Here is a 26769-nt window from a genome sequence, read left to right on the forward strand (position 1 = left end):
CAATAAGGAATTAACAAATTATCTACAAGAGGAAATCGATAGCAGTTTAAAAGTAAGTAACTATGAGGAGTTGAACTCAATGCAAGCAAACATCACAAACACCACAAAATATCTTTAATGTCACAATATAACTTCATCAACATAGCTTCACAATCCCCTAGGTAGGACAAGGTAAAGAGCTAAAGATGTAGTTTATCAAGAGAAACAGGCTAGGCTCAGAGGGGTGACAAAAGGGAAATAATCAATGTGGGTGGAATTTAGTTATGTAGCTCAGAAATAGCAGATGCCTCAATCATATTCAATGCACAAACAAGTCAATGCGGTTTCAAGGAGTATCAATGCAAGTTCTAGAGAATAGTAGCCAAGGAAGAGCATCACACATGAAAAGAAAGACTAGAAAGATGTTAGTCTATTAGGCTCAAAATAACCTCACTAGGTATATATATTTTCTAACAAGTATAGTCAAGTCTCCCTTGGGAGGATCAAACCGTCTTACCACAAACCATTCAAATCACAACGAGAAAGGAGAGATCAAAAATAGTTCAGAGTTATTCAAATCATGCTTAGACTTCACATAGAAACGAGCATAGAACCAGGCTTAGTGTGTACTATCAGCAGAGATCGATCCTACATGCAACCTAAAATGCAACTAAATGATGAAACTATATGCAAAACGAAAAATAAAAAATGCCTAGATGATGAGTATGTACAAATGATGTGGTAAATCCCTCCCCCAAGCGAAATGACACAATGTCCTCAATGTGCAAGAAGGAAAAACATGCAAGGAGACGGGATAGAGAAAACTCATGGATCAGGAGGAGCATCATGCATGGTGTGATCACTGGAGCTGCCCGGCGTCCATCCTTGGGAGATGTGCCATGCGCGAAGATCGCGAAGTAGCTCGGGAACATCACCAAAGGTGGCTTGGAAAGCCTGGTGCTGAGAAGTCAGCACATCTACAGAGCGCTGCATAGCAGAAACAGAATCAGAGTGAGACTGATGGAGCAACTGAACCTCTGTACGAAGGCTCCCAATATCCCCACGAAGTGCCTCAAGCTGGTGAGCATAGGGGAGGACAGGAGGGTCGTCAGCCTGAGTAGACGACTCGGGAGCATGGCTAGGCTCCCCGCTCTGGTCCTCAGCAGGGACCCAAGAGAAATTATGAGCAAAAAATCAGTTCTCCGGGTCGTAGATGACTGTGCGCTCCAGGTTTGGAAGGTAGGCATAAGGGCGTTGCCCAACCTTCCAAACATACCCCTCCGCAGTGACCTCAGTGGCCATCCAGCCCATGGTTTGGAATGCCTTGAGATCAAGGCATGTGCTACATGGGATCACTTGGTGACCTGCCTAATCAATACCAAAGGAAGAAGCAATAATAGAGATCATACCACCAATAGCAATATCACCAGGAGATCGAGTGACCTCATCCAAATGGTCCATAAGCCACATAGCAGGGTTCAGAAAACTAGCCCCATCCACAAGACACCACACAATGTAAAGCTCACGTGAAGTGACAACCCCAGCACTATCGCCCCGGGCAAAAATGGTCAATGACAGGAATCGGTGTGCGGTGCGCAGGCCAGGGCTAACAACCCCAGAGGCCTTAGCACACTGCGGGTAGTAAACTTCCTGACTAGTGATGAGATTCCAAAAGGCGTTATCGTCATATCGCTCAAAGCAGCCAGAAAGGGGGCCGTGCTCGGTAGGCGAACCAAAAATAGCATTGGGTTGGTTTCGATTTAGGTGGCGAGACTCGTTCATGAGTTGGAAGGTGATGGAACGAGGGTTTTTGGTGTAGGAGCGGACGACCTCTAGTGTAGAGAGGAATTCGAGGGTGATGCGTTTGTAGGATAGGGCATGCATGTTGAGGAATTGGTGCCAACCTACAGAGTAGAAAAGTTGTTGAAGGTCACCATCAATGCCTAGTTCAGTGGCTATGTTAGGGTCGTAGAAATGAGTGGGGCGGAGGCGACGACCGCTGAGGATACGAAACCGCTCTAGGTGAGCCTCACATGTGAATTGTATTCCTAGGGTGTCTAAAGGAGGTGGGTTAATGGCGGGTGGTGGGGGTGGGTCACGGGTATTGCGGAGGTGGGAAGAGGAAGTGCGTCGGGAGGGGTTCGCTCTAGATGGTCTAGGAGGCATGATGATCACAAAGAGACAAGCAACAATAGCACAACACAATCACCCAAGGGAAAATCCAACCAAATAATCCACAAACCAAGAAAACAAGTTCTAGTATTAAGCAACAATGCAATAAAGTATAGGCAACAATCAAGTAATCAACCCACAAAACAATGCCAAGCAAAGAGTGCAATGAATTTCAAAGAGAAAAATCAAAATCACTAAAAGATTGAGAAAGTGAAAAGATTATACCAAACTTGAGGTGGGTGTCTAACACCCACAATGAATCCGTTCTTGAATTTAAAAAACCTTAGAATTGCTTCCTTGCTATCCAAATTTCTTCAATTTCAAGCCACAACAAAACCCCTAATATGATTTCAAGGTTAGGGTTTTCAGAATTTTGGGTGAGAGAGAGGGGAAAAAGAAAGCGGAAGAAGAAAAGAAGGCCGGCGAAAAGGGTGGTCGCCGGTGAGAGAGTGACGGTCGGCGAAAAACGCCGGTGAGGATGCCGGAAAGTGGGGGGAAAGGTGAGTGGTTGCGAAGGTGGTGGAGTGAGAGAGAGAGATAGAGAGAGAGAGTTATGAGAAGTGAGGGGGCTTCGAAAATTTTGAAAGGGGAGGAAAGAGAAATCCCGTGAGAAGGGGTTTAATGAAGTCTTCCGTCAGGTCGCAGGGGCGTGCGGACCTGCGGAACAATCGCACCACAACAGTCTGTGTCGAGCGCGTGGTCGGGTGGATTTTCGCTCTGTCCTGTTGTCAGTCGCTCGATCGTGCTTTTCGTCGCTCGGGCGTGCAGATCGGCCAAAAGAGTATACCAAACCGTCTGTCTCAAGGGCATGGTCGAGCAGAAAATCGCTCGATCGTGCGGGATTTAGCTCGGGCATGCAATTGTTCGCTCGGGCGTGCGCGCTGGACGAAGTGTTCTCCCAATCCGTCTGTGTCGACTGCAGGACCGAGTGAATTCTCGATCGGGCGTGTGACCTGCTAGCAGACGATCATTAACACCATTAAAAAAACTTTTTTTTTTGTTTTTGTTTTTGTTTAGATGAATTAAAAAGAAAAATGAAATAGGAAATATAATAGAAACGATGGGAAATTGGGTTGCCTCCCAATAAGCGCTAGTTTTTAAGGTCATTAGCTCGACCTGCTCAATAATCAATCAGATGAAAGAATGGAGAGTATGATGTCAACTCTCTCAGCAATAGGATCACCAGCTCGGTAATGCTTCAATCTGTGGCCATTGACCTTGAAAGTGACATCTTGACGGTTCCAAAGCTCCACTGAACCATAAGGAAAAACCTTACAAACTTTGAATGGGCCTGACCACCGCGAACGAAGTTTACCAGGAAATAGCTTCAGACGAGAATTAAAAAGAAGAACCAAATCTCCTTCCTTGAACTCTCATCACACAATGCCTTTGTCATGTCATCTCTTACTTTTCTCCTTGTACAATCTAGAGCTCTAATAAGCATCAAGACGAAGCTCATCCAGCTCAGTAAGTTGAAGGAGTCTCTTCTCACCCACCGTTTGATAGTTGAAATTGAGGCTCTTAATAGCCTAGAATGCACGATGCTCTAACTCAATAGGGATATGACATGCTTTATCATAAACAAGACGATAGGGGGTGGTACCTCTAGGGGGTCTTGAATGCTGTCCTAAAATCCCATAATGCATCATCAAGTTTAGCATCCCATTCTTTTCGCGTTCTCGCAACCGTCTTCTCTAGGATAGTTTTTATCTCACGGTTGGAAATCTCCACTTGGCCACTAGTTTGTGGATGGTATGAAAGTCCCACCCTATGATGCACACCATACTTCTTAAGCATAGCTTCAAATTTATTCTCCAGAAAATGCTTACCTCCATCACTAATCAAAACCCGTGGAATGCCAAAGCGAGGAAAAATAGTTTTCTTGAAAAATCTACTAACCACACGAGCATCATTAGTGGGGGGTGCAAGAGCCTCCACCCATTTGGAGACATAATCCACAGCAACCAGAATATACTTGTTCCCATAAGAGGAAAGGAACGGACCCATGAAATCTACACCCCACACATCAAATATCTCAACTTCAAGAATAGTGTTGAGAGGCATCTCATTCCGACGGGACAGATTGCCCGTCCTTTGACAGCGGTCACAGGAATGCACATAATGATGAACATCCTTGAACAAGGTAGGCCAATAGAAACCACATTGAAGATTTTTCCGCTGCAGTTTTATTAGTACTAGCATGGTCTCCACAAGGTAAATCATGACAATGAGATATAATAGGAGATACCTCATTTCCAGGAATACACCTTCTAATCACCCCATCTGCAAAAGACTTTTAAAGAAAGGGATCATCCCAAAAGTACCTCCTCACATCTTTAAAGAATTTCTTCTTTTGTTGAGACGAATAACCATGAGGAATAGTGTCACTAGCCAAATAGTTGGCTATATCAGCATACCATGGGATCTCTGCAGTGGCTAGAGCTAGGAGTTGCTCATCAGGAAAAGTATCATCAATTGAAAGAGCCTCTTCACCTTCATCATCAACAACAATTCGAGAAAGGTGATCTGCAACAACATTTTCAGCGCCTTTCTTATCTCGAATCTCTAAGTCAAACTCTTGTAGCAACCAGATCCATCTAATTAAGCGAGGCTTAACATCTTTCTTGCTCATCAAATACTTAAGGGCCGCATGATCAGTGTGAATTATCACCTTCGACCCCACCAGATAAGACTTCTCCATGGCATATACCACTGCTAACAATTCCTTCTCAATTATGGCATAGTTCATCTGGGCCGAATTAAGAGTCTTGCTTGTATAGTAGATGGCATGAAGTTTACTATCCTCCCTCTGACCCAAGACTGCTCCCACTGCATAGTCACTAGCATCGCACATAATCTCGAAAGGGAGATTCCAATCAGGCGATTGAATTATAGGAGCAGAAATAAGAGCTGCTTTTAACCTGTGAAAAGCCTCAATACAAGCATCAGTAAACACAAAGGGGACATCCTTGCCTAAAAGCTCAGTTAGAGGTCGAGCAATTTTTGAAAAATCTTTTATAAAGCGGCGGTAAAATCCCGCATGACCAAGAAAACTCCTTACTCCTTTGACAGAGTTAGGAGGTGGTAACCGCTCAATGATCTCTATCTTTGCTTTGTCGGCTTCAATGCCCCAATGAGAAACAATATGACCCAGAACAACTCTTTGTTGCACCATGAAATGACATTTTTCCCAATTGAGAATCAAATTAACTTCTTGACATCTACGGAGCACCTTTTGTATATTAGCAAGGCAAACGTCAAAAGATATTCCATAGACTGAGAAGTCATCCATAAATACTTCCATAGAGTTCTCAATAAGACTTGAGAAAATTGCCATCATGCAACGCTGAAAGGTGGCAGGAGCATTACATAATCCAAATGGCATCCTTCGATATGCAAAGTGCCATAAGGACATGTAAAAGTACTCTTTTCCTGATCACTTGGATGAACAGGAATTTGGAAAAAACCAGAATATCCATCCAACCAACAGAAAAAGGAATGTTTTGCCAATCTTTCTAACATCTGATCAGTGAAGGGGAGGGGAAAATGATCTTTTCGGGTGGCCTTATTCTTGACAACGGTCATATCTCCTTTCTTAGGGACTACTTGAATAGGGCTAACCCACTTACTATCTGAGATAGGGTAGATTATACCTGCATGAAGCAATTTAAGAACCTCTTTCTTGACTACTTCCATCATATTTGGATTAAGTCGTCATTGAGATTCTATAGAAGAAGCATGTTCATCCTCAAGAATGATTTTGCGCATGTAAAATGAGGGATTAATACCCTTAATATCATCAATGGTGTACCCAATGACATTCTTATATTTCCTTAAAACAACAAGTAATTTTTCAATTTGAATGTCATCAAGCTCAACATTAACAATAATAGCGTATCTATCATTGGGACCCATGAATACATATTTCAAAGTAGAGGGGAGAGGTTTAAGTTCTACCTTAGGAGGCTTAGTACTCTCCTTAGTTTCCCCCGAGCTCATCAACTCCTTAAGAGGCTTTTCAGATTCAATTGTTCGTATTTCCTCGAGAAGTCTCTTGTATTCCCTTGTCTCCCAATCTTCCTCATTAGCACTACCCATCAAGACCGTTTGCAATGAATCATCAAGTTGCAAACTGAAGGCTCTGGTTTCTATAACCTCATCAAGAGCATCCACTCTATAAACAGTTTCTCCCATAGAATGGGAAGTCATGGAGTTTGTGCGTGTGTACTCCATCTTCTCATCACCTACTTCAAAGGTGATATTACCCTTTTTCATGTCAATAATGGCTCCAACAGTGGCTAAAAAGGGTCTCCCAAGAATGATGGGAACTTGAGCATCTTCTTTCATCTCCATAACAACGAAATCACAAGGAATAAAGAATTTACCCACTCGAAGAGGAACATCTTCAAGGATACCAAGTGAAAACTTTACTGTTCTGTCAGTTAGTTGGAGAGAGATGCGTGTGGGTTTTAGTTCGCCTATGTTGAGTTTCTTGCAGATAGAGAGAGGCATGAGACTAACACTAGCCCCAAGATCACACAAAGCATTCTTGATAGCAATATCTCCAAGCTTGACAGGAATCGAATAGCTGCCTGGATCTCCTAGCTTTTCTGGAAGCTTGCTCTGCAAAATAGCACTACACTCAGCTGTTAGTGAAACAGTGACATTCTCTTCAATTTTTCTTTTGTTAGAGAGCATGTCTTTTAAAAACTTAGCATAGGAAGGCATCTTAGATATGTCATCCAAGAAAGGGATGTTGATGTGTAGCTTCTTCACGATGTCAAGGAACTTCCCATATTTCTTTTCAAGTTTTGCCTGTGCCAATCTTTGAGGGAATGGAACAGGTGGCTTGTATTGTTTAATAGGAGTGATAGTGGGTTCCTGCTTCTCAGTCTTCTCAGCTTCATCTTTCAAAACCGTCTTCCCTTGAACTTCTTCACTCAACTCTATGACCTCTTCTGCAGTTTGCTTTTGCTCAGTTACCTTCTTTGTAGGCTGTTGCTATTCTTTACCGCTCCTCAATGAAATAGCATGAATATGCCCCTTAGGATTTGGTTCAGTTTGCCCAGGAAGTTGGCCTAAAGATTTTTAGAGATGGCTAATTTGTTGGGCAAGTTGGGTCATCTGATTCTCCATCAATTTATTATGAGCAGTGATTTGTTGGAGAGAGTTGTTGAAGAATTCATTTTGCTTGGCTTGATATTCAACTTGTTTGGCCTGAGAAGAAGCTAAATTCTCCATGATAGTTTCAAGGTTGGGTCGAGAGGAGGATGATGAAGAGTTGAATGGTGGCCTTTATTGGAAACCAGGTGGCTGGGAGTAGTTGGTGTGTGGAGGTTGAGGTTGGTTATTTTTGTAAGAGAAATTTGGGTGATTCCTCCAACCTGGGTTATATGTGTTTGAGTATGGGTTGTTTTGTGGCTTGTTTGTGTTTAGGAGGGCATTGACTTGCTCAGTTCCCGCTTCCATGGTATTGTATTGACACTCATTAAATGAGTGACCTTGCACTTCACAAATCTAACAAACAGGTGCTATTGGTCCGCTACTCAACTGATCAACTTTAGCTGCCAAACCTTGCACAGTGTTAGTTAAAGTAGCAATAGCATCAACCTCATACTTACCTCCCTTTTTAGGGGCTCTACGAGACACACTCCAGTCATTCAAGTAGTTGTTGGCAGCCATATATCATCCAACAATGTCTTTGTAGCTTATGGAGTTTTGGCCATGAAAGTACCGCCAGATGCGGCATCTGTAGAATTTCGAACTTCGTGCTTCAAACCATTGTAAAATGTCTGAATTAATAGCCACTTAGGAATGCCATGGTGTGGACACTGCCTTTGCAAAGCCTTGTATCTCTGCCATGCTTCATATAGAGACTCCAATTCATGCTGTTGAAAACCAGATATCCTATTTCTGAACTTGGAAGTTCTCATAGGAGGGAAGAACTTGTACAGAAAGGCCTTTTTCAGTTCTGGCCATGTGGCAATCTTTATCACTTCTTCTTCTTTAAACCATTCTTTTGCTTCGTCCCTGAGAGAAAAAGGAAAAGCACAATAGCGAATCAAATCATTAGAAACGTTTGTTAATTTTAAAGTATTGCACTTTTCTAGGAAGTTAGCCAAATGATCAGTAGGGCTCTCTTTAGGTGTTCCCGCATATGAGTCTTGTGAGATGAACTGGATGAACTGTGGCTTGAGCTCAGAAATGTGTAGCAGTTGTTGTTGGTCTGGTAATGGTGGTGGTGGTCTCATCGGGCATAGCATATTCCCTTAGAGACTTTGGTGGTGCTTCGTCTCCCATTGTTGATTCTTCTTGTTGTTTTCTTCTTTGACCTCCTAATGTCCTTGTTGTAGCTTCGATCTCGCGATCAAGAGTAATTAGATCGTGTGAACCCTTGCTACGAGTGCGCATGCAACAAAAGACTGAAAGAAAAGAGATCAAACAGCAAATAGAGTAACAATGATCGAACAAAAAAACAGTTTAGCTAAATAAATCAAGATAAACTAATCTAATACCGTTAGTCCCCGGCAACGGCGCCAAAATTTGATAGGCGTGTCGCGCACCTAACAAAAGTAATTTCCTAACCAACCTACTAACTATGTAGCAGGGCAAATCAGGGTCGAATCCATAGGGACAAACAGTATCAAACACTAGGTATCTTGACTCAATCTAACTAAACAAGTGACAAACAATGATGAAAAGGGTGTTGAACTAATAATAACACTAAACTATGACAACTACTAAAGACACACAAGGTATAATCAATGAATAAAGGCATCTAGAATTAAATATCTCCACTAGCATGACCAATACATGAATAATTTCCATCCCAATAAACATAATCGATGATTTAAAAGGAGTAATGCACTCTATAGCTACCAAAGACCTCTCCCGAGTACCAATGGCTACTCTAAACAAGCAATCAAACCTATTCCCATGGAATCCTGCAAGAAAGAGACATTAAACATGGAATCACAATTAAATTCCTAGTAATCCTATCTACTTATTCCCATAGAGATATTCATACTCTTGATCGAGTCAACAAATCCATCTAGATTCAATTCCCATTGAAAACTAGATATAAGGAAGCAATTCAAAATCATCTATCCGTAGTATGATAATGAAAATAAGAACAATTCAATCAAGCAAGAATAATTAATCACATAAACTTGGGATTAATGGAGGAATTCATGTATTAATCATCGCTAGGGTTCAACTTAACCCTAGATTATAAAACTACTCACTGATAATTGAAATAAGCAAATAATAGATAAATTAAAAGACATAATAATTATGAAGGAAAAGAAGAGATTAAGAAAACTTAGTCTTTACTTGAAGAAATCAAACTTGTAGAAATTGATGTTCAATAATGGAGTTTTGTCTCAAAAGCTCTCTAAAAAGTGATAGTCTATTCTCTAATAATGAAAAAGTACTGAAAAGTATGTTTTAATAAAACCTAATATCGTTTACATAAACTAAAAAAAATAATTAAAAGTCGCAGATTAAACCGAGCTGCAGCACGCACGGTCGTGCCACATTCTGCACGGTCGTGCAGCGCCGCGCACGGGCAAGCAGAAAGTTGCTTGGGTGTGCGCGCAAAACAGAAGGTTTTGGTCAATTTTGTAACAATTATGCACGGGCAAGCGAGATCTCGCTTGGGCGTGCGCCTTGGTGCGTGGGCAAACGAGATCTCGCTTGGGCGTGCACCTTGGAGCGTGGGCAAGCAGACTTCTGCTTGGTCCCGCAAAGAAGATAATAATCCTTGATATCGGCATTCCTTCAACTCCAAAAGCACTCGAACTCATCTTCTCGCATCCGAAAATCGCCATCTAGACCATCTACGAACCATATTAGCTCCTCTTAGTCACAATCGGCCTCAATAACCTGAAATACATGAAACCCGAAAGTATCTCGAAATAACACAATGGTTCAGAAAAGTGCCAAAATCATGCAATTAGACCTAACATGCACTAAAATCTCCATGAAAATGAGACTTAATACCTACCTATATGCAACTAAAAACCGACTTATCAAAGTTACTGACAGTTTATTCATGATGTAGATTGCTAACGTATTTATGCAATTGTAAATACTGTATATATTATAATAACTTCCTGTAATATTTTATTTCCTTATTTTTATTTATTATCATGAACATATTATTTTTTATGTGCCTGATTGCAATATATATCACCTTGTATTTATTGCTAAACAAGACCTAAAGAATTGTTCTAACTAATTCAACCTGTTAGGAACCTTGTAATATGATCGCATAATAACTTGTCACCAAAAATATAGTCTTTTTATGTGTTTCCTGAACCAGCTTAGACTAAATATTTTTATGGTGTATTAAAACGTTATATTATTATTATTTGCATAAAATATGTAATGAATCGATAATTAGTAGAGGTCAGCAATGGACAATATAGTTCCTGTCTGTATTGTACCCTCACCCCCGAACTCAATTTTTGGTTCCTGACCATCTATGGAGTCATGATGAGGAAATGTACATTGAATAAGTCCCTAATATGTCCCTAGCTACCGTTTCAATATTCAATTAGATTTATGATTCTTTCTTTAAAGAATTGTTCTCGACTTCAAAATGAATTTTAAATAAAACCTTAATAGTGGGGTAGTCAAATAAACGCGTTCACATCAAGTGTAGGCCTTTAAGGAATGAAAAATCCACGCGTACAAGTGCGGCTCAGCCTAGTCTTGACTTCTTCACTTTTTCAGGGTGCTTTTCCAGAGTAACCTCAGCTTCCAGTTGTAATTTGCAAGTTGTGAAGATTGGTTTACCTCTGTTTCCAGTGCTATGTTTAGATTTTATTACGTTGTAGTTTGTGGTTTTGGCTTGTCTATCTAGTAGTAGTACTTACGGCTTTAAGTTAGTTATAGTTGAGTTATAGTTTCAGTGGTTCATTTGGAGAGTATGGATGAGGTTCCTAGCTTAACTTTATTTTTATTACACCACTTTGATGTCTTGGATGAGGATGATAGTGTACTTGAGGATTTATTTGCGAACAGTACTGGACCTAATGAGGCCATTCAATATGTGACCTCATTAAAGGAGGTGTTGGAGATTTAGAGCATTTTTATGATAAGATTCATGTTATATTTGTATAAGTCGCTTGGTTATGATGTCGTGACTTAACAACGTATGATATAGAGGATGTCCATATAGAGCGCTTGCTCCTATCATAGAGCGCTCGATTAGAGTTGGTAGGCATCCAGGAAGCAAAGCAAAGAAGTGATGATGACCATGGAGCATGCGCTCCATGGAGGAGCAACCGCTCCAACATGGAGTGAGTGCTCCATAGTGGAGCAAGAACTCTATTTCATTAGTTTGATGATTGTCGAGAAACGTTGATTGTTTCCTTGAGCGCTTATCATGCTTTTAACGTAAATCTTAAGCCATTAAAAGGATCATCCTCGATATTTTTCTCATATAATTGAATGGTTAGAAACTCTCTTAAAAACACAAGCACAAAAGCAAATTTATCAACGCAAATCTAAATCACACATTTGTTCTTAATTGACATTGTTCTTAGTGAGCAACCCACGCTCAGTACAGGGTCGGAATACTTCTTTTGGAAAAGTGATTACACGCCTAAAAGATTCACATTCATCGAATTCATCTTTGTGAGATCCTTGTTCTACTGTATTATGTAATAATCCAAAAGAAGTATTATTCAAAGATGTCTATGATTCATGAAATGTCTGAAAGTTTCAATAAACTTGTCAAGTTCGAAGGTGTTGGCTTTAGAAGATGGCAAAAGAAGATGCATTTCCTCCTCACTTCTCCAAGTGTGGTGTATGTCCTAAGTACTCCCAAGCTTGAGGAAAAGGAGAATGAAACCGTTGAAGCATTTAGGAAGAGAAACAAATGGGAGAACGATGATTAAATATGTCGTGGTCACCTCCTTAACGGTAGGTCAGATGATTTGTTTGATATTTATCAATTTATTGAATCGGCTAAGATTCTTTGGGATGAACTAGAAAGTAATTTCAATAACTTTAAAATGGTAGATTTTAGGCCGTTGATGGAGAAATTCCATGAAATTCAAATAATCTTAGGGAGTTTTAAGCAACACAACATTGTAATGGATGAGACTTTTGTTGTTTCTTCTATAATTGACAAATTGCCACTTAGTTGGAAGGATGTTAGAAATTCTTTAAAGCATAAGAAATATGATATGCATGTTCAACAATTGCATGTCCATCTTCGTATTGAAGAGGGCATTAGGGTCCAAGATGGACAAGAGGATGTCAATCCTAATTCTTCCAAGTCAAAGGAGTCTTCTAATCCTAAGAAGAGGACTAACAATTTCACCAAAGACAACAATAGGAAGAAGTGTAAGTTTTATGGAGGTGCTCAACGAGGTTGTTGGTAATGTGGTATGTCAGGTCACTTCAAGAAGGATTGCACTATTTGGAAGAAGAAAATGAAAAAAAAAAAAGAATAGTGGGAATGGCGGTAATGGCAAGTCTAGCCAAGCCCATTCCAAACAAGATATGTGTACACAAGTTTCACTTAATTCAAATCTAAAATTTGTATGTATGATTTCTAAAATCTTTTGTGTATAGGATGATTGTTCATGGTAGATCGATACGGGAGCATCAAGACATGTATGCAAGGAGCGGTCTCTATTCAAGACCTTAAAGGAGGTTAACAATGGAGAAGTTCTTTACATGAGAAATGATTCTACGGCTAAATTTCTAGGCAAGTAGGATTAGTTTTTAGTTCGGGAAAGCCTATTATTTTAAAAGATGTGTTGTATGCTCCGGAACATAGGAGAAGTTTAGTCTCCGGTGCTAACTTGAATCGATTAGGCTTTAAAATGGTGTTTTGAAGCGGATAAATTCATATTGTCTAAGGGTGGTATATTTGTAGGACTTGGTTATCTTTGTAACATGATGTTCAAACTTAGTATTTTTAATGCTTTGAAAGATACTTTGTTGTTTGTTAATAATGACAAATCTTCTCCATGGCATAATAGACTTGGTCATGTTAACTATAAAAAGTTGTATTCCATGTCTAATCATAATTTGATTCCCCCTTTTGATCTAAGTATAGAGAAGTGTAGAACATGCATGTTAACAAAGATAACAAGAAAATCTTTGCCAAACAGTGTGAAAAAGTATACTTCATTGTTTAAGTTGGTGCATAGTGATTTACGTGATTTCCATAGCACTCCTTCCGTAGGGAACAAGAAATACATGATAGCTTTTAGTTGTGATTATTCTCGATTTTGTTATGTATACTTGTTGTTTACAGAGGATGAAGCCCTTGATAAATTTAAGATCTATAAAAATGAAGTTGAATTGCAACTTAATGACAAAGTTAAACGGTTTACCGATAAAGATGGTGAATTCTATGACCCAAGTTATTTTCAATGTACGAGCATTATACCTGAAACAACTGCAGCTTATACACCACAACAAAATGGTATAGCGGAAATAAAGAATAGAACTTTGCAAGAATTGGTAAATTCTATGTTATCCTATTCGGGTTTAAGTGATGGTTTTTGGGGTGAAGCTATTTTAACAGCTTGTCATATTTTAAACCTAGTTCCAATGAAAAAGAACGACATTACATCATATGAACTTTGGTATAAAAGAAAACCAAACTTGAGTTATCTCTAAGTTTGGGAATGTATAAAAGTGTCGGAACCCAAACGTAAAAAGTTGGACGAAAAGGTATGCTCTTCATAGCAAATCCTATAGTAACTATGTAATAGAACAAAATGATGTGTGGTGAATTCACTCTATTGTGGAGTCAAGAGGCATAATTTTTTATGAAAATAGATATTCATCAATTCATAGACCAAAGGATATTACTCCTAATACCAATGTTCAATAGATTGATCAAACCAACATTGATCAAGAAGTTGATGAACAAACTCTCGATGAGAATGTTGCATCAACATCATCACAACCTAGAAGAAGTAAAAGGGCGAGAAAAGAGAAATATTTCGGCTCGAATTTTCATGTACATTTGGTTAAAGGATCGAGGAGTTTTATAGTGACTAAGTTTCCATATATAACTATTGTGGAAGAGGATCCTTTAACGTTCAATGAGACTATGAGGTCTCAAGATGCTGCTTTTTGGAAAGAGGCAAAATCATGATGAGATGGATTCCATCATGAGAAATAACACTTGGGTTCTAGTTGATTTACCTCCTAAGTATAAACCAATAGGGTGTAAATAGATTTTCAAAAAGAAAATGAAAGTAGATTGGACTATTGATAAGTTCAAAGCCCGTCTAGTGGCTCAAGGTTTATCATAAAAATCGGATATTGACTATTTCGATACATATGCACACGTTGTTAAAATCTCCACCATAAGGTTATTAATAGCTCTTACGGCTATTCATAAGCTTGTGATCCATCAAATGGATGTCAAGAAAGCGTTCTTGAATGGAGAACTAGAGGAAGAGGTTTACATGCGACAACCAGAAGAGTTTGTTATGAAAGGTCAAGAGTATCAAGTATGCAAATTGATTAGATCTTTGTATGGGCTAAAAAAAGCACCAAAGCAATGGCATCAAAATTTTGATGAGTTTGTATTGTTTAATGGTTTCAGATGAATAATTCAGACAAGTGTGTATATAGCAAATTTGATGACAACGATAATGGTATCATGATTTGCCTATATGTAGATGTCATGTTGATTTTTGGAACGGATTTGTCATTGTTTAGTGGACAAAATCCTTTCTATCTTCACAATTCTCCATGAAATATTTGGGGGAGGCGGATTTCATCTTAGGTGTAATAATGAAGATAGACAGTGAAAAATTGATCTTGTCACAATCTCATTACATCGAGAAAATGCTCAAGAAGTTTAATGTTAGTGATTGTTCTCTTGTTTCAACTCTTATGGGCCCAAATGAAAAAATTGTTGCCAAATTATGGTAATGCCTTGTTTTAACTTGAGTATGCGAGGGTTATAGGTTGTTTGATGTATGCTATGACGAGTACTAGGCCGGATATCACGTTTGCGGCGGGGATATTGAGTACATATACTAGTAATCCTAGTATGGAACATTGGCAAGCTATTCGTCGAGTTGTAAAGCATTTGAGAAAACCGTGGATTATGTTTTGTCTTATAGTGGATATCCTTCGGTTTTAAAAGGGTATTCGAATGCAAGTTGGTTCTCTAATAGAGAAGATCATTCCTCCACATGTGGATAAGTATTCCTCCTTGGGAGTAGGGTTAGGGCTTAATGATGGCAAAATCGTAAATAAAGCTAAGGGTGAGTTAACAGCAGTTAGGAAAAGGATACATGGTGCACAGATTTCGAAATTCATGGATATATGGTGCATTTTTGAAACTTTGAGGTATATGATGTATTTTTAAATTTATTGTCATCAGTGCTATTTGGTAAAAATACCGTTTCGGAAATGTCACTTTCAATTTTTTTGGATGGTACTTTTTGGCTTATTTAATGTAAAATAATGGGGAAAAGTTAAAAAGTAGTATTTTGGATGAAAAAAGAGAAAAACATATATAATAGTATTATTTTATAGTGGGCCAAATAACCCAAATAAAAAAATGTAGCAATTTAAAAGAAACAACCATTCAAGAAAAATATAGCAATTAAAAAAACGAAGGGAGTAACAATGAACAAGTAAAATGGAAGCCTGAATTTCTAAAAACCCTCCAATAGTTAAGGAGCTTGATTTTTGAAATTCAATTCCAAATCTTAGTCTTTGATAGGAATTGCGTAGAGCTTTCATCGGATTTCAAAACAAAGTATCCTTAAATTTCAAAATCTTATTCTTTCTTTTAAAAAAATAGAATCCAAGAAATATGGAAATTGTGTTGGAGTTGCATGCAACGGAAGATAAGCAAAAACAAATTGAGGAGGAAATCAAGCGAATGGGGGCAAAAGTAAGAAGGTAGGACATAGGGCATGTTCTCTTTGGCATAAAACAGTTGAACTGAACTGAACTGAACTGAGTTGAAGTGAATTGAACTAAACTGAACTGAATTAAACTGATCTGGACTGAAATGAATAGTGATATGTGAGAGTAAAAGTATTGTCAAGAGCTGAACTGAATTGAACTGATCTGAACTGAACTGAACTGAACTGAACTGAGCTGAACTGAACTGAACTGAAAATAAGCTGGGGAGAACAGGCCCATACTTGACAAAACACGTTTATGTAAATCAAAAATTTGTAATCATAAAAGGTAATTACTTAGATTTGTAAAAAGTTTCAAAAGATAGTTTTTCTAACAATGTGATTCATAATCAATCTTTCTTTAAGTACAAAACATATCAATTAATTTACAATTTTCATTCATCTTCTAGATCAACATCAACTCCCCAAAGTGCTAACCCACCTAATTTAACATTCCAAGATCAAATTAAAACCTCTAAGAGACACAAAATACATATATACTTTTACCTATAAAATACGTCTTGTATCAACATATTACACCATAACTTATTATATAACATGCATAATGACATAAACTTCAATATGAGTAACTTAAACTATACAAATAATAACATGAGATCTTAGTTGCGCCCAATAATTTGTGTTACATATATCCCAACTCGTCCAACAAACTAGACTACCCCACTCCACTCCATCCACAACATCAATGGAGTTCTCAAACTCACAACCACCTCATATAGTAATGGTTTCAAGCCCTGGAATGTGCCACCTCATCCCCCTTGTAGAATTCGCCAAGCTCCTCCACTTCAACCACCACTTCACAGTATCTTTGGGACTGACTGACTACTACAGGAGATTAGTCAAGGATTATGGCAAATTATGCAGGCCTCTCATGATCACTCAGTTGCTGAAAAAAGATGATGTTCAGTGGAACTTGGAAACTACCCAGGCTTTTAAAAATCTCAAACAAGCTATGAGCTCACTACCAGTTCTAGCCCTTTCAAATTTCCAAAAGCCTTTCTTGATTGAAACTGATGCTTCTGGGTTAGGCATATGAGATATCCTAATGCAAGGGGGCCATCATATAGCTTACATCAGCAAAGCCGTAGCAGAAAAAAAAACCTACACCTCTCAGCATATGAAAGGGAGTTGTTGGTTGTGGTCTATGAAGTAAGGATGCAGTACTATTTGATGTTGCAACCATTCACTATCAAGACTGACCAACAAAGCTTGAATCACTTGTTTGTTCACAACATAGCCGCACCTTTCTCGCAAAAGAGGCTATTTAAGTTAGCTGGACTATACTATATGATAGAATATAAAAGTGGAGGTGAAAACAAGGTGGCTGATGCTTTGTCAAGACTCCCTGACAGCCAACTCATGAACCTAATGGTCACTAGCATTCAATCTGATCTCCTCACCTTGCTGCAACAACACTAGCAGGAGGACCCTAACTTGCAGTAGATCATTCAGGAATTACAAGCTAACCCAACTGCTCACCCCCATTTCAAATGGGTACTACAGGGCCAGTTAACTAGAAAGGGGAGGCTAGTGATAGGTTACAACTCTGCATTAAATGAAAAAATCTTGATGTGGCTACATAACTTTTCCACAGGTGGCCACTCTGGAGTAGAAGCTACTACTCAAAGGTTAGAGCACCTTTTACTTGGCTGGTCTCAGAAGGTACATCTCTGATTACATCAAGCAATGTTCCGTGTGTCAAAGGTGCAAATATGACACCAATGCATCCTCTTGCTTGCTACATCCACTATCCACCCCTGAGAGAGTATGGTAAGAAGTTATTATGGACTTCATTGAGGGCCTCCCTACGTCCATGGGATAGGATGTCATTATGGTAGTGATAGATAGGTTAAAGCAAATACGCACATTTCTTAACCTTATCTCACCCAATCACGACTTTAAAGGTAGCTCAAGCCTACTTAGACCATGTGTATAAGTTACATGGCTTCCCCAAGGTCATTATTTCAGATAGGGACAAAATTTTCATCAGTCATTTCTAGACTGAGTTCATGAAGCTATAGGGCATTCAACACAATATATCTACTGCATATCATCCTCAGACAGATGGGCAGTCAAAAGTTCTGAATAGGTGTGTAGAGACCTACCTACTATGCACGAGTAGTGATAAACCAGGAGAATGGGCTAGATCTATGATTTTAAACATTGATATCTTTAATTATCAAAATGTAAATATTATAGAGTTCATATTAGAGAAATATACATTAAGACGAATTTAGCAAGATTTGATAAGATCATATTTTTCCTAAAATATAAATCACCAAAGATAATCAAAATGTATAAAATATAAATCATTAACAACCGGTTTGTCATGATGTAGATTGTTAAAGGAATTAACTCTCTCTTTTACATGTCTCTAAATCTCTTTTTTATATATTTGTTTTGAGTACATCATATTCATATTCATATGCATGTTTGTATGATTTAATGTTTTATCACCTCACATATTTATTGTTGTTAGTCAAAGACCTAAATAAATGTTTCAATGTTAAAGTCTGATTATTTGGACAACTGTATACGTGTGTGATTTGAATATGTGAGTGTGTGTACTTTAATAATGATTGATGCATTATAATGAATGTTGTGTTTAATTATTAGAGGTGGTCTTCTTGAATGAGATGGATCGTACTTGGATGTATGGTAGTCTGAATCGATTGAGTTTGTGAATGGGGTCTTGGAATTCTGTAGAAGTGCATTAGAATATCAAACATCCTCTGGAGCAGTCGACTTTTATTGTCCTTGTTTGGATTGTAGAAATGTGAGCAAGGTTAGTAGTATACATGTGGTTAGGGAGCATGTCTTTCGCCGTGGGTTTAGGCCTCAATACCACGTATGGATTTGGCATGGTGAGCAGGGGAGGTATATGGGAAGCTCTGGAGTAAAGAATGATGTATGTGAAGAAAAAAAGAAGGATGATGATGAGTTAGGGGATGAGAATTTGGATGATGAATTTGGAGATGATGATAGGGATCGGTTAGACGAGATGATACACGAGGTTGAAGATCAGTCGTGTAGACGACCTCGTATTTTTAGTCTATGTCTCAGGCTGCTGAAAAGCCGTTGTATCCAGGTTGTACAAAGTACACCAAACTTTCCGCGGTGGTAACACTGTTCAACATTAAGTCGAACGCTGGTTGGACGGACTCTAGTTTCACATCGTTGTTGGAAGTTTTAGCTGAGATGCTCCCTGATGGAAATGAACTGCCAAAGTCGTACTATTATGCGAAGAAGCTGATGTGTCCTTTGGGTTTAGAGTACGAGCGGATACATGCTTGTCCTAACGATTGTGTGCTTTATCGTAATGAGTATGAGCATTTACATGAGTGTCCACGTTGTGGATTGTCGAGGTACAAGCGTGAAGGAGCTGGAGGTAGTGAAGGACCACCAGCCAAGGTGTTGTGGTATCTACCCATAATACCTAGATTTAAGCGCATGTTCTCAATTAAAGGAGATGCGAAGAATTTGAGGTGGCATGCAGATCGTAGGAAGAAAGACGGTCTGCTCAAGCATCCGGTTGATTCGCCTGAGTGGAAAACTATCGACAGGGTGCATAAGTCATTTGGTAATGAGGATAGGAATCTGAGGCTTGGATTATGTACGGATGGCATGAACCCTTTTGGCAATCTCAGCTCGCAGCATAGTACATGGCCAGTAGTTTTAGTGGTTTACAACTTGCCTCCTTGGTTGTGCATGAAACGACAAGTACATGATGTTGTCGCTTCTTATATCGGGGCCCAAACAACCTGGAAATGACATAGATGTATACCTTCAGCCGCTTGTTGAAGATTTACAGAAGATGTGGAACGAAGGAGTGTTAGTATTTGATGCGTATGCTAATGAGATGTTCACTCTGCGTGCCATGCTTTTTTGTACTATGAACGATTATCCAGCTTATGGGAACTTATCTGGGTATAAGACTAAAGGAAAACAACCTTGCCCGATTTGTTTAGATGACATGAAATCTACACACCTTAAGGGCTGCAAACATGTGTATATGCGCACACGAAGGCTCCTCAGCCGCGACCATCCCTATCGGTTTAAGAAGAAGGCATTCGATGGGACGGTTGAAGAAGAAGTTGCTCATAGACCATTAACTGGTACTGAAGTTTATAATCAGGTGAAGGGCATTGAAACAGTCTTTGGTAAACCTGCTAGTGAGGTTGATAGACCTACAGGATTATGGAAAAAACAGTCCATTTTTTGGAAACTCCCATATTGGAAAGATCTAAAGGTCAGACATTGTTTGGATGTCATGCACATAGAGAAGAATGTTTGTGAAGCTATTATCGCGACACTTATGAATATTCCGGGCAAGACAAAAGATGTTAAGGCGTCACGACTTTACTTGGAAAAAGAGGGGATTCGACCAGAGTTGTGGGCTCAGAAAAGGGACGGAAGGAAGAAGAAAAGAGGGGAGGAAAGGGTTGATGATGAAACTCAGAAAAGTAAAAAGGTGGAGGATTCGGAGAAGAATTATTTGCCACCAGCTTGCTACACGATGTCGCGTGCAGAGAAACGGATTTTTTGCGAGTCATTGTATGGCATTAAGGTCCCTACTGGCTACTCATCGAATATGAAGCGCTTTGTTACCTTAAATGGTGAGTTGAAGTTATCGAGTATGAAATCGCACGATTGTCATGTCATGATGCAAGTATTCTTACCGATTGCAATTCGTGGGATACTTCCAAAGCATGTGAGGCACACCATTACAGAACTGTGTTCATTTTTTCATTCAATCTGCAGCAAAGTCCTAGACCCGTCGACCCTCGATTCCTTGCAGTCCAGAGTAGTTGAAACTCTATGCAAATTTGAGATGTATTTCCCCCCGCATTCTTTGACATTATGGTCCATCTCATTGTCCATCTAGTTCGAGAAATTAAGCTGTGTGGTCCAGTGTTTTTGAGGTGGTGCTATCCTTTTGAGAGATATATGGGAACTTTGAAGGATAAAGTTCGGAATCCTGCACAACCAGAAGGTAGTATAATTCAAGGGATTGTGGGTGAAGAGATCAGTAATTTTGTGGCTGAGTATTTTGCTAGTGTTGATCCTGTTGGACTTCCGACATCCCGACACGAGGGCAGACTTGAGGGCAAGGGTACAATTGGTTCAAAATTGATCACACCTTCCGTAGAAAAGCGTAAACAAGCTCACTTATTTGTATTGCATCACGTACCAGATGTCCATCCTTATTTAAGTGAACATATGGAGGAATTACGTGTTAGCAATCCTGGAAAAGGAGTGAGGGCATTGACGTAAATGCATAAGACTTTCATTGATTGGTTTCATAAACGAGTAATCAAGGATTTGGATGAAAGTGTTCCTGAAACAGTCAAGTGGTTAGCATTTGGTCCTCGTGAAGTTGTACGCTCTTATGAGGGTTATGATATTAATGGGTATACGTTTTGGACTGAACGTCAAGATCTGAAGTCAAGATTATATAAGGCATAATATAACTAGTATGTGGATTCTTAGGCTTGCATTTGTTGTTGGTTGCATTTCGGGAACGAAAAGGCCATTTCCGACCTATTTTGGCCTTTTCGCTCCCAAAATGTACTTATGGAGTGATTTAACCCCAAATTCTCTTTGAACATGATTATATGATGCATAATATAACTAGTATGTAGATTCTTAGGCTTGCATTTGTTGTTGGTTGCATTTCGGGAACGAAAAGGCCATTTCAGGCCTATTTTGGCCTTTTCGCTCCCAAAATGTACTTATGGAGTGATTTAACCCCAAATTCTCTTTGAACATGATTATGAGGCATAATATAACTATTATGTAGATTCTTAGGCTTGCATATGTTGTTGGTTGCATTTCGGGAACGAAAAGGCCATTTTCGGCCTATTTTGGCCTTTTCGCTCCCAAAATGTACTTATGAAGTGATTTAACCCCAAATTCTGTTTAAACATGATTATATGAGGCATAATATAACTAGTATGTAGATTCCCAAGCTTGCATTTGTTGTTGGTTGCATTTCGGGAACGAAAAGGCCATTTCCGGCCTATTTTGGCCTTTTCGCTCCCAAAATGTACTTATTAAGTCATTTAACCCCAAATTTTCTTTGAACAAGATTATATGAGATATATTATAACTACTGTGTAGACTTTTAGGCTTGCATTTGATTTTGATTGAATTTCGGAAAGGTATATGTCATTTTTAGAAGTACTAACTACGGTAAAATGATGAATTCTTATATATGTGTTTATTATTCCTTGGTTGTTTTGCAAGGTTTATGCGAATTCCACACCACGTTTGAGGAACTTCACCAAAGAAGAAATTGATGAAGTTCGGGATAAGTTGGCGTCCCACATTACCGATGATTGCATAGGATGAGATTTTACTCGAATGTACTAGTTTCTATCAATCCTATGTGCACTTTTAACATTATTAAATATATTTGAAGTTAATTATTACCTTTCTCCACTTGTCATATATTATCGTATTGCAATTTGCATTTTTTTTTGTCCAAGGGGAGGTTTTGGGTGGGGGTGGGGGTGGGGGTGGGGTGGTGGGGCTGCTGGGGTGGGGTGGTGGGGGTGGGGGTGGGGGCAGTGGGTGGTGGGGGTGGGAGCCGAGAGGCAATGGGGTGGGGGTAGGGGTGGGGCTGCTGGGGTGGGGGCAGTGGGGTGGGGCTGCTGGGGTGGGGGTAGTGGGGGGTGGGGGTGAGGGCTGGGAGGGGGGATATATATGTTGTTGTGCTGCTGTGCAGTGTGCAGGTTGTGTGCACATGCACACAAAAAAAAATTAAAGGTAAAGGGCTGCGCTAGTTGGAACTAGCGCAGCCCTTCTATGAAGAAAGGGTTGCGCTAGTTCCAACTAGCGCAACGCTTCTTCTTAGAAGGGCTGCGCTTTTGACTTAAAAGCGCAGCCCTTCTAAGCTAAAAGGGCTGCGCCTTTTACAAAAAAGCGCAGCCCTTCCTTCTAAAGGGCTGCGCTTTACTAGCGCAGCCCTACTTGTATAGTGAAGGGCTGCTATGGAAAGGGCTGTTGTCAAAAAGCGCAGCCCTACGTGTCATTTTCAGCGCAGCTCTTCTTCATTTTTCCACTAGTGTGCATAATAAATGTCACCCAAAATTAGTCTTTTGCATGTTTAATGAACCAACATAGGTTAATTTAGATTGCATTAATATATTGCTTGATTTTTTTGATATCATCTTCGCTATAAAATAATATTCCTTTTTTTTTTTACTCGTACAAAATGAATACTATTTTTTATTAGTACAAAATAACATAGTTATTATTTGTTGGTACTTGGCAACATAGCTTATTCAAACAACTAAATCTTTTCTTTGTAATAGAAGACTCTGTTCTATTGGACTAAATTAATAAGAATTCACTTCAGTTAAGACAAATTCATTTCAGTTTATTTCAAATCAGATCATATCAGTTCATTTCAGTTAGTTTTCTCTCACAGCTTTCATTCATTTCAGTTAAGTTTAGACAAATTCATTTTAATTCAGTTCGATTCGAACTAATTTAGTCCAAAATAACACAAGAAAGCGATACAAGTCCGTCCAACAATAACAAATTAACAATATAACATATTCCTCGGTAAGTTGGTAACTCAAACTTGTGTCATTTGCAGCAGTCCAAAGGCCCAAACCACAAAGGATGACATCACGTACCACCGTAAAAAATTAGTCCGCAGCAACACGGGTAGGTATTTTCATGCTGCTGTAACCTTTGATGGTGATGTACTGCAGCACTGCCACTCTGCCAGTCAGCCCTAATGCCAATCTGCATAGGTATAACTTTCTTTTGAATTTATGCCGTTTGACTTTTATTTTTCTCAAGCGTAAAATATTGACCATTTATATTTTCATTTACAAAAAAGAAAAATTATAAAGTTGATATTTGAAAAATATAGATCAAGATAGATCTAACAAGGTCCTGAATGAATATATTTATTTTTATATATAAATCACAAATAAATGTCATAGTAAAATATGTGAATATCAAAGTATAAAGTGTGTAGATCAAAAAGAGCAATCCGTCTTGCATGGACCCGGTTCACACTAAAAATAGTGTGGACCAGGCGCAGGCACGTGACCGGTTAAGAAGTACTCACTTATACACTATATCAAAAATAGATACACTATATCAAAAATAGATACACTATATGATATATAGGTACATTATATCAAAAATAGATACACTTTATCATAACTAGATACACTATATCCTATAGGAACACTATATCATAACTAGGTACACTATATCCTATAGGAAAATATTTACTTAAACACATTACGGAAACATACACTATACCAAAAATAGATACACTATATCAAAAATAGATATACTATATTATACATAGGTACACTATATCATTTTAACATATATTATATCATTTTAACATACACTATATCATTTTAACATATACTATATCATTTTAATATACATTATATCATTTTAACATACACTATATTATATCAATATACACTATCCTAAACTCACGTTATATGGATCGGGTACACACTAATTAGTGTTCACCGGGTTCATATTAGTTTTTTTTATAAAAAGAGATGGAAAAAGTATATGTGAACCACTGAATTCATATCTGCCAGTACATAATTTTTCAATGATGTTTCACTGTAATTAAGAATTATCCATTAAAATGTATTTACTCCATATACCTTTTCAATTTAATACATATACTAGCTTGGAGATAACTAATCCACTAATTAGGTAGGCTACCAACCCAGATAGACTTTTTTTTTGTTGATGATGAGTTTAGATAACGACATCACTTTTTTTATTTTAATTATAACATATTAATAATTATGTTTGTCAATATATAACTTTCACCATTTTTTTATAATTATATATAACTTTCACCGTTAACATATTTTTTTTTAGTTAGTAACAATTACGAAAAGTTGACAAGTTAAAGTCACAACATCTATTTTAGCATATCAACTTGGTTCATATTGTAAATTACAAAAAGTTGATATATTGAATTTGCTAAAATATAGTATAAAATAAATGTTGTAAAAAATTTAAAATGTAACAATTATACATATATATTTTAGCACTTCATGGTTAGAGTTAATTTATGAATAAAAACTCAAACAACATTGGGATTACAAACTCAAACCCTTTTATTATTGAATTTTTATTGGAAATACATTATAATATTATTTTTATATCACTTCTCCCCTCATTTATTACATACATATCAATATTATATTCCAATGAGTTTAAGAGGGTTGACAATCCTAAAAGTTACTCAAACATTTTCTAGTTGTTAATGATGAAAACAAGATCAAATATATCAGAACTCCAGAAAAAGCATTTAAAAGGATCCATATATAGTACAAACCTAATCAAAATCTATCCCATACTTCTCAATATATATTCATGACATAGAAAATATTGATAATACATCCATATTGAAGAACAAAGATAATGTGATGGTCAGACGAAGTACCATCATTCAATCATACATACTCCTCCATATGGAGTAGTTATTATTTGGCGACGTGCCTTCTTCCAACTAAATCGTAAATATAGAGGCATAGCAATATCAACCAAAAGTTCACACACAATGACACACTATGTCATTGGTTACTGGTTAAGTGTAGCAGTCGAATCCCCACCATATAGACGATAGAGTACAACACCAACCAGATATTGGCCCGCTACATACTGTTCCATCGCAACATGGATATGTACTAGGACTGCATTCATAACCTTTCATGGTGCACCACTGCCCTGATGCTAAATCTGCAAAATTACAAGGTACAATATTTAATTTAGTGATAGGGTTGTGTCGTGGGATTAAACCTCCCTATAGGCACTTTATAGGTAAAATTCCATTACTATCCCGCAATTCTCACAGGATCTTGCCAGGGTAGTTGTATTGGATTAACTTGTGTGAGATTCCGGTTATATAGCATACTTCTCCTTTCTAATCTTAAAACAAAAATAATAATACCTACTATATTAAAAGAAAGTATAAAGTATCGTTACCTGATACCATGAAAATGAGCAGTATCACACAAACTAATAACTTCAGATTTTTAAGGCACGCCATTCTCATAAATGATAATCAACTCCTTTTACAAATATCACCTCTTAAAAAATTAAAACCTTACTTTGACAAATGATTAGTATTAAAACATAATGAGCTTAAAAAAGTGTGACTTTATTCTCTCTCTCTTAAAAAAACCCTCTGCCTTCTCTCTAAACAAACACATCAACCCTTTAACCCTAGAACTCGTCGGAGATCCGGCGCCGCGTAGGTCTCCGGCGGGTCTCCGGCGAGTTGCGTTTTTCCTTTCGTTTTGTTTCCTTTCGTTTTGTTTCCGTTTTCGTTCTTTTTCGTCGCTTTTCGCTTTTTCGGCCTCTTCGTCGGCCTTTAGCTTTTTCGGCCTTGTCGCCGGCCTTTTTGTTCGTCGGTGCGTTCCCCTCTGTCTTCGCACCGTCCTCTTCGTCGGCCTTTTTGGTCGTTGGTTGTCCCGGCCCCGAGTTTGTGCGGTTCATCCCCCTCCCCTGTTTGGTGAGTTCCCCTCCCCCGCCTGTTTTGTGTTCTGTGTCTTCTTCCCACCCCTACGGTTTTGGTTTGGCTAGGTGATTCTTCACCCCAGCTTCCTTGGTCATGGTTTCCCCTCCCCGTTTCCCCCCTTTTTTAAGAAGGTTCAGTCTTAGTTCCCCTTCCCCGTCCCCCCTG

The 26769-nt window shown here is 38.5% G+C and overlaps 1 protein-coding gene, 1 non-coding gene and 1 pseudogene across 2 annotated transcripts; 1 reads left to right on the plus strand and 2 right to left on the minus strand.

Annotated features, from left to right (window-relative positions):
* Positions 1-3278: 3278 nt before the first annotated feature.
* LOC130590808 (uncharacterized) lies at positions 3279-5545 on the minus strand (annotated as a pseudogene).
* A 320-nt stretch (positions 5546-5865) lies between these two features.
* LOC125495629 (uncharacterized) lies at positions 5866-7833 on the minus strand. Its single transcript, XM_048640406.1, has 3 exons — positions 7773-7833; positions 7678-7724; positions 5866-7152 (listed from the first exon to the last, which is right to left on the minus strand). The coding sequence occupies exons 1-3, from the start codon at positions 7831-7833 to the stop codon at positions 5866-5868; spliced, it is 1395 nt and encodes a 464-aa protein (XP_048496363.1).
* Positions 7834-7965: 132 nt separating this feature from the next.
* LOC125496197 (small nucleolar RNA R71) lies at positions 7966-8072 on the plus strand. The gene has a single exon (XR_007272897.1). It is a non-coding gene; the product is annotated as a small nucleolar RNA R71 (small nucleolar RNA).
* Positions 8073-26769: the final 18697 nt, after the last annotated feature.

This window comes from Beta vulgaris, chromosome 3, assembly GCF_026745355.1.
Source record: "Beta vulgaris subsp. vulgaris cultivar EL10 chromosome 3, EL10.2, whole genome shotgun sequence".
Lineage (NCBI taxonomy): Eukaryota > Viridiplantae > Streptophyta > Magnoliopsida > Caryophyllales > Amaranthaceae > Beta > Beta vulgaris.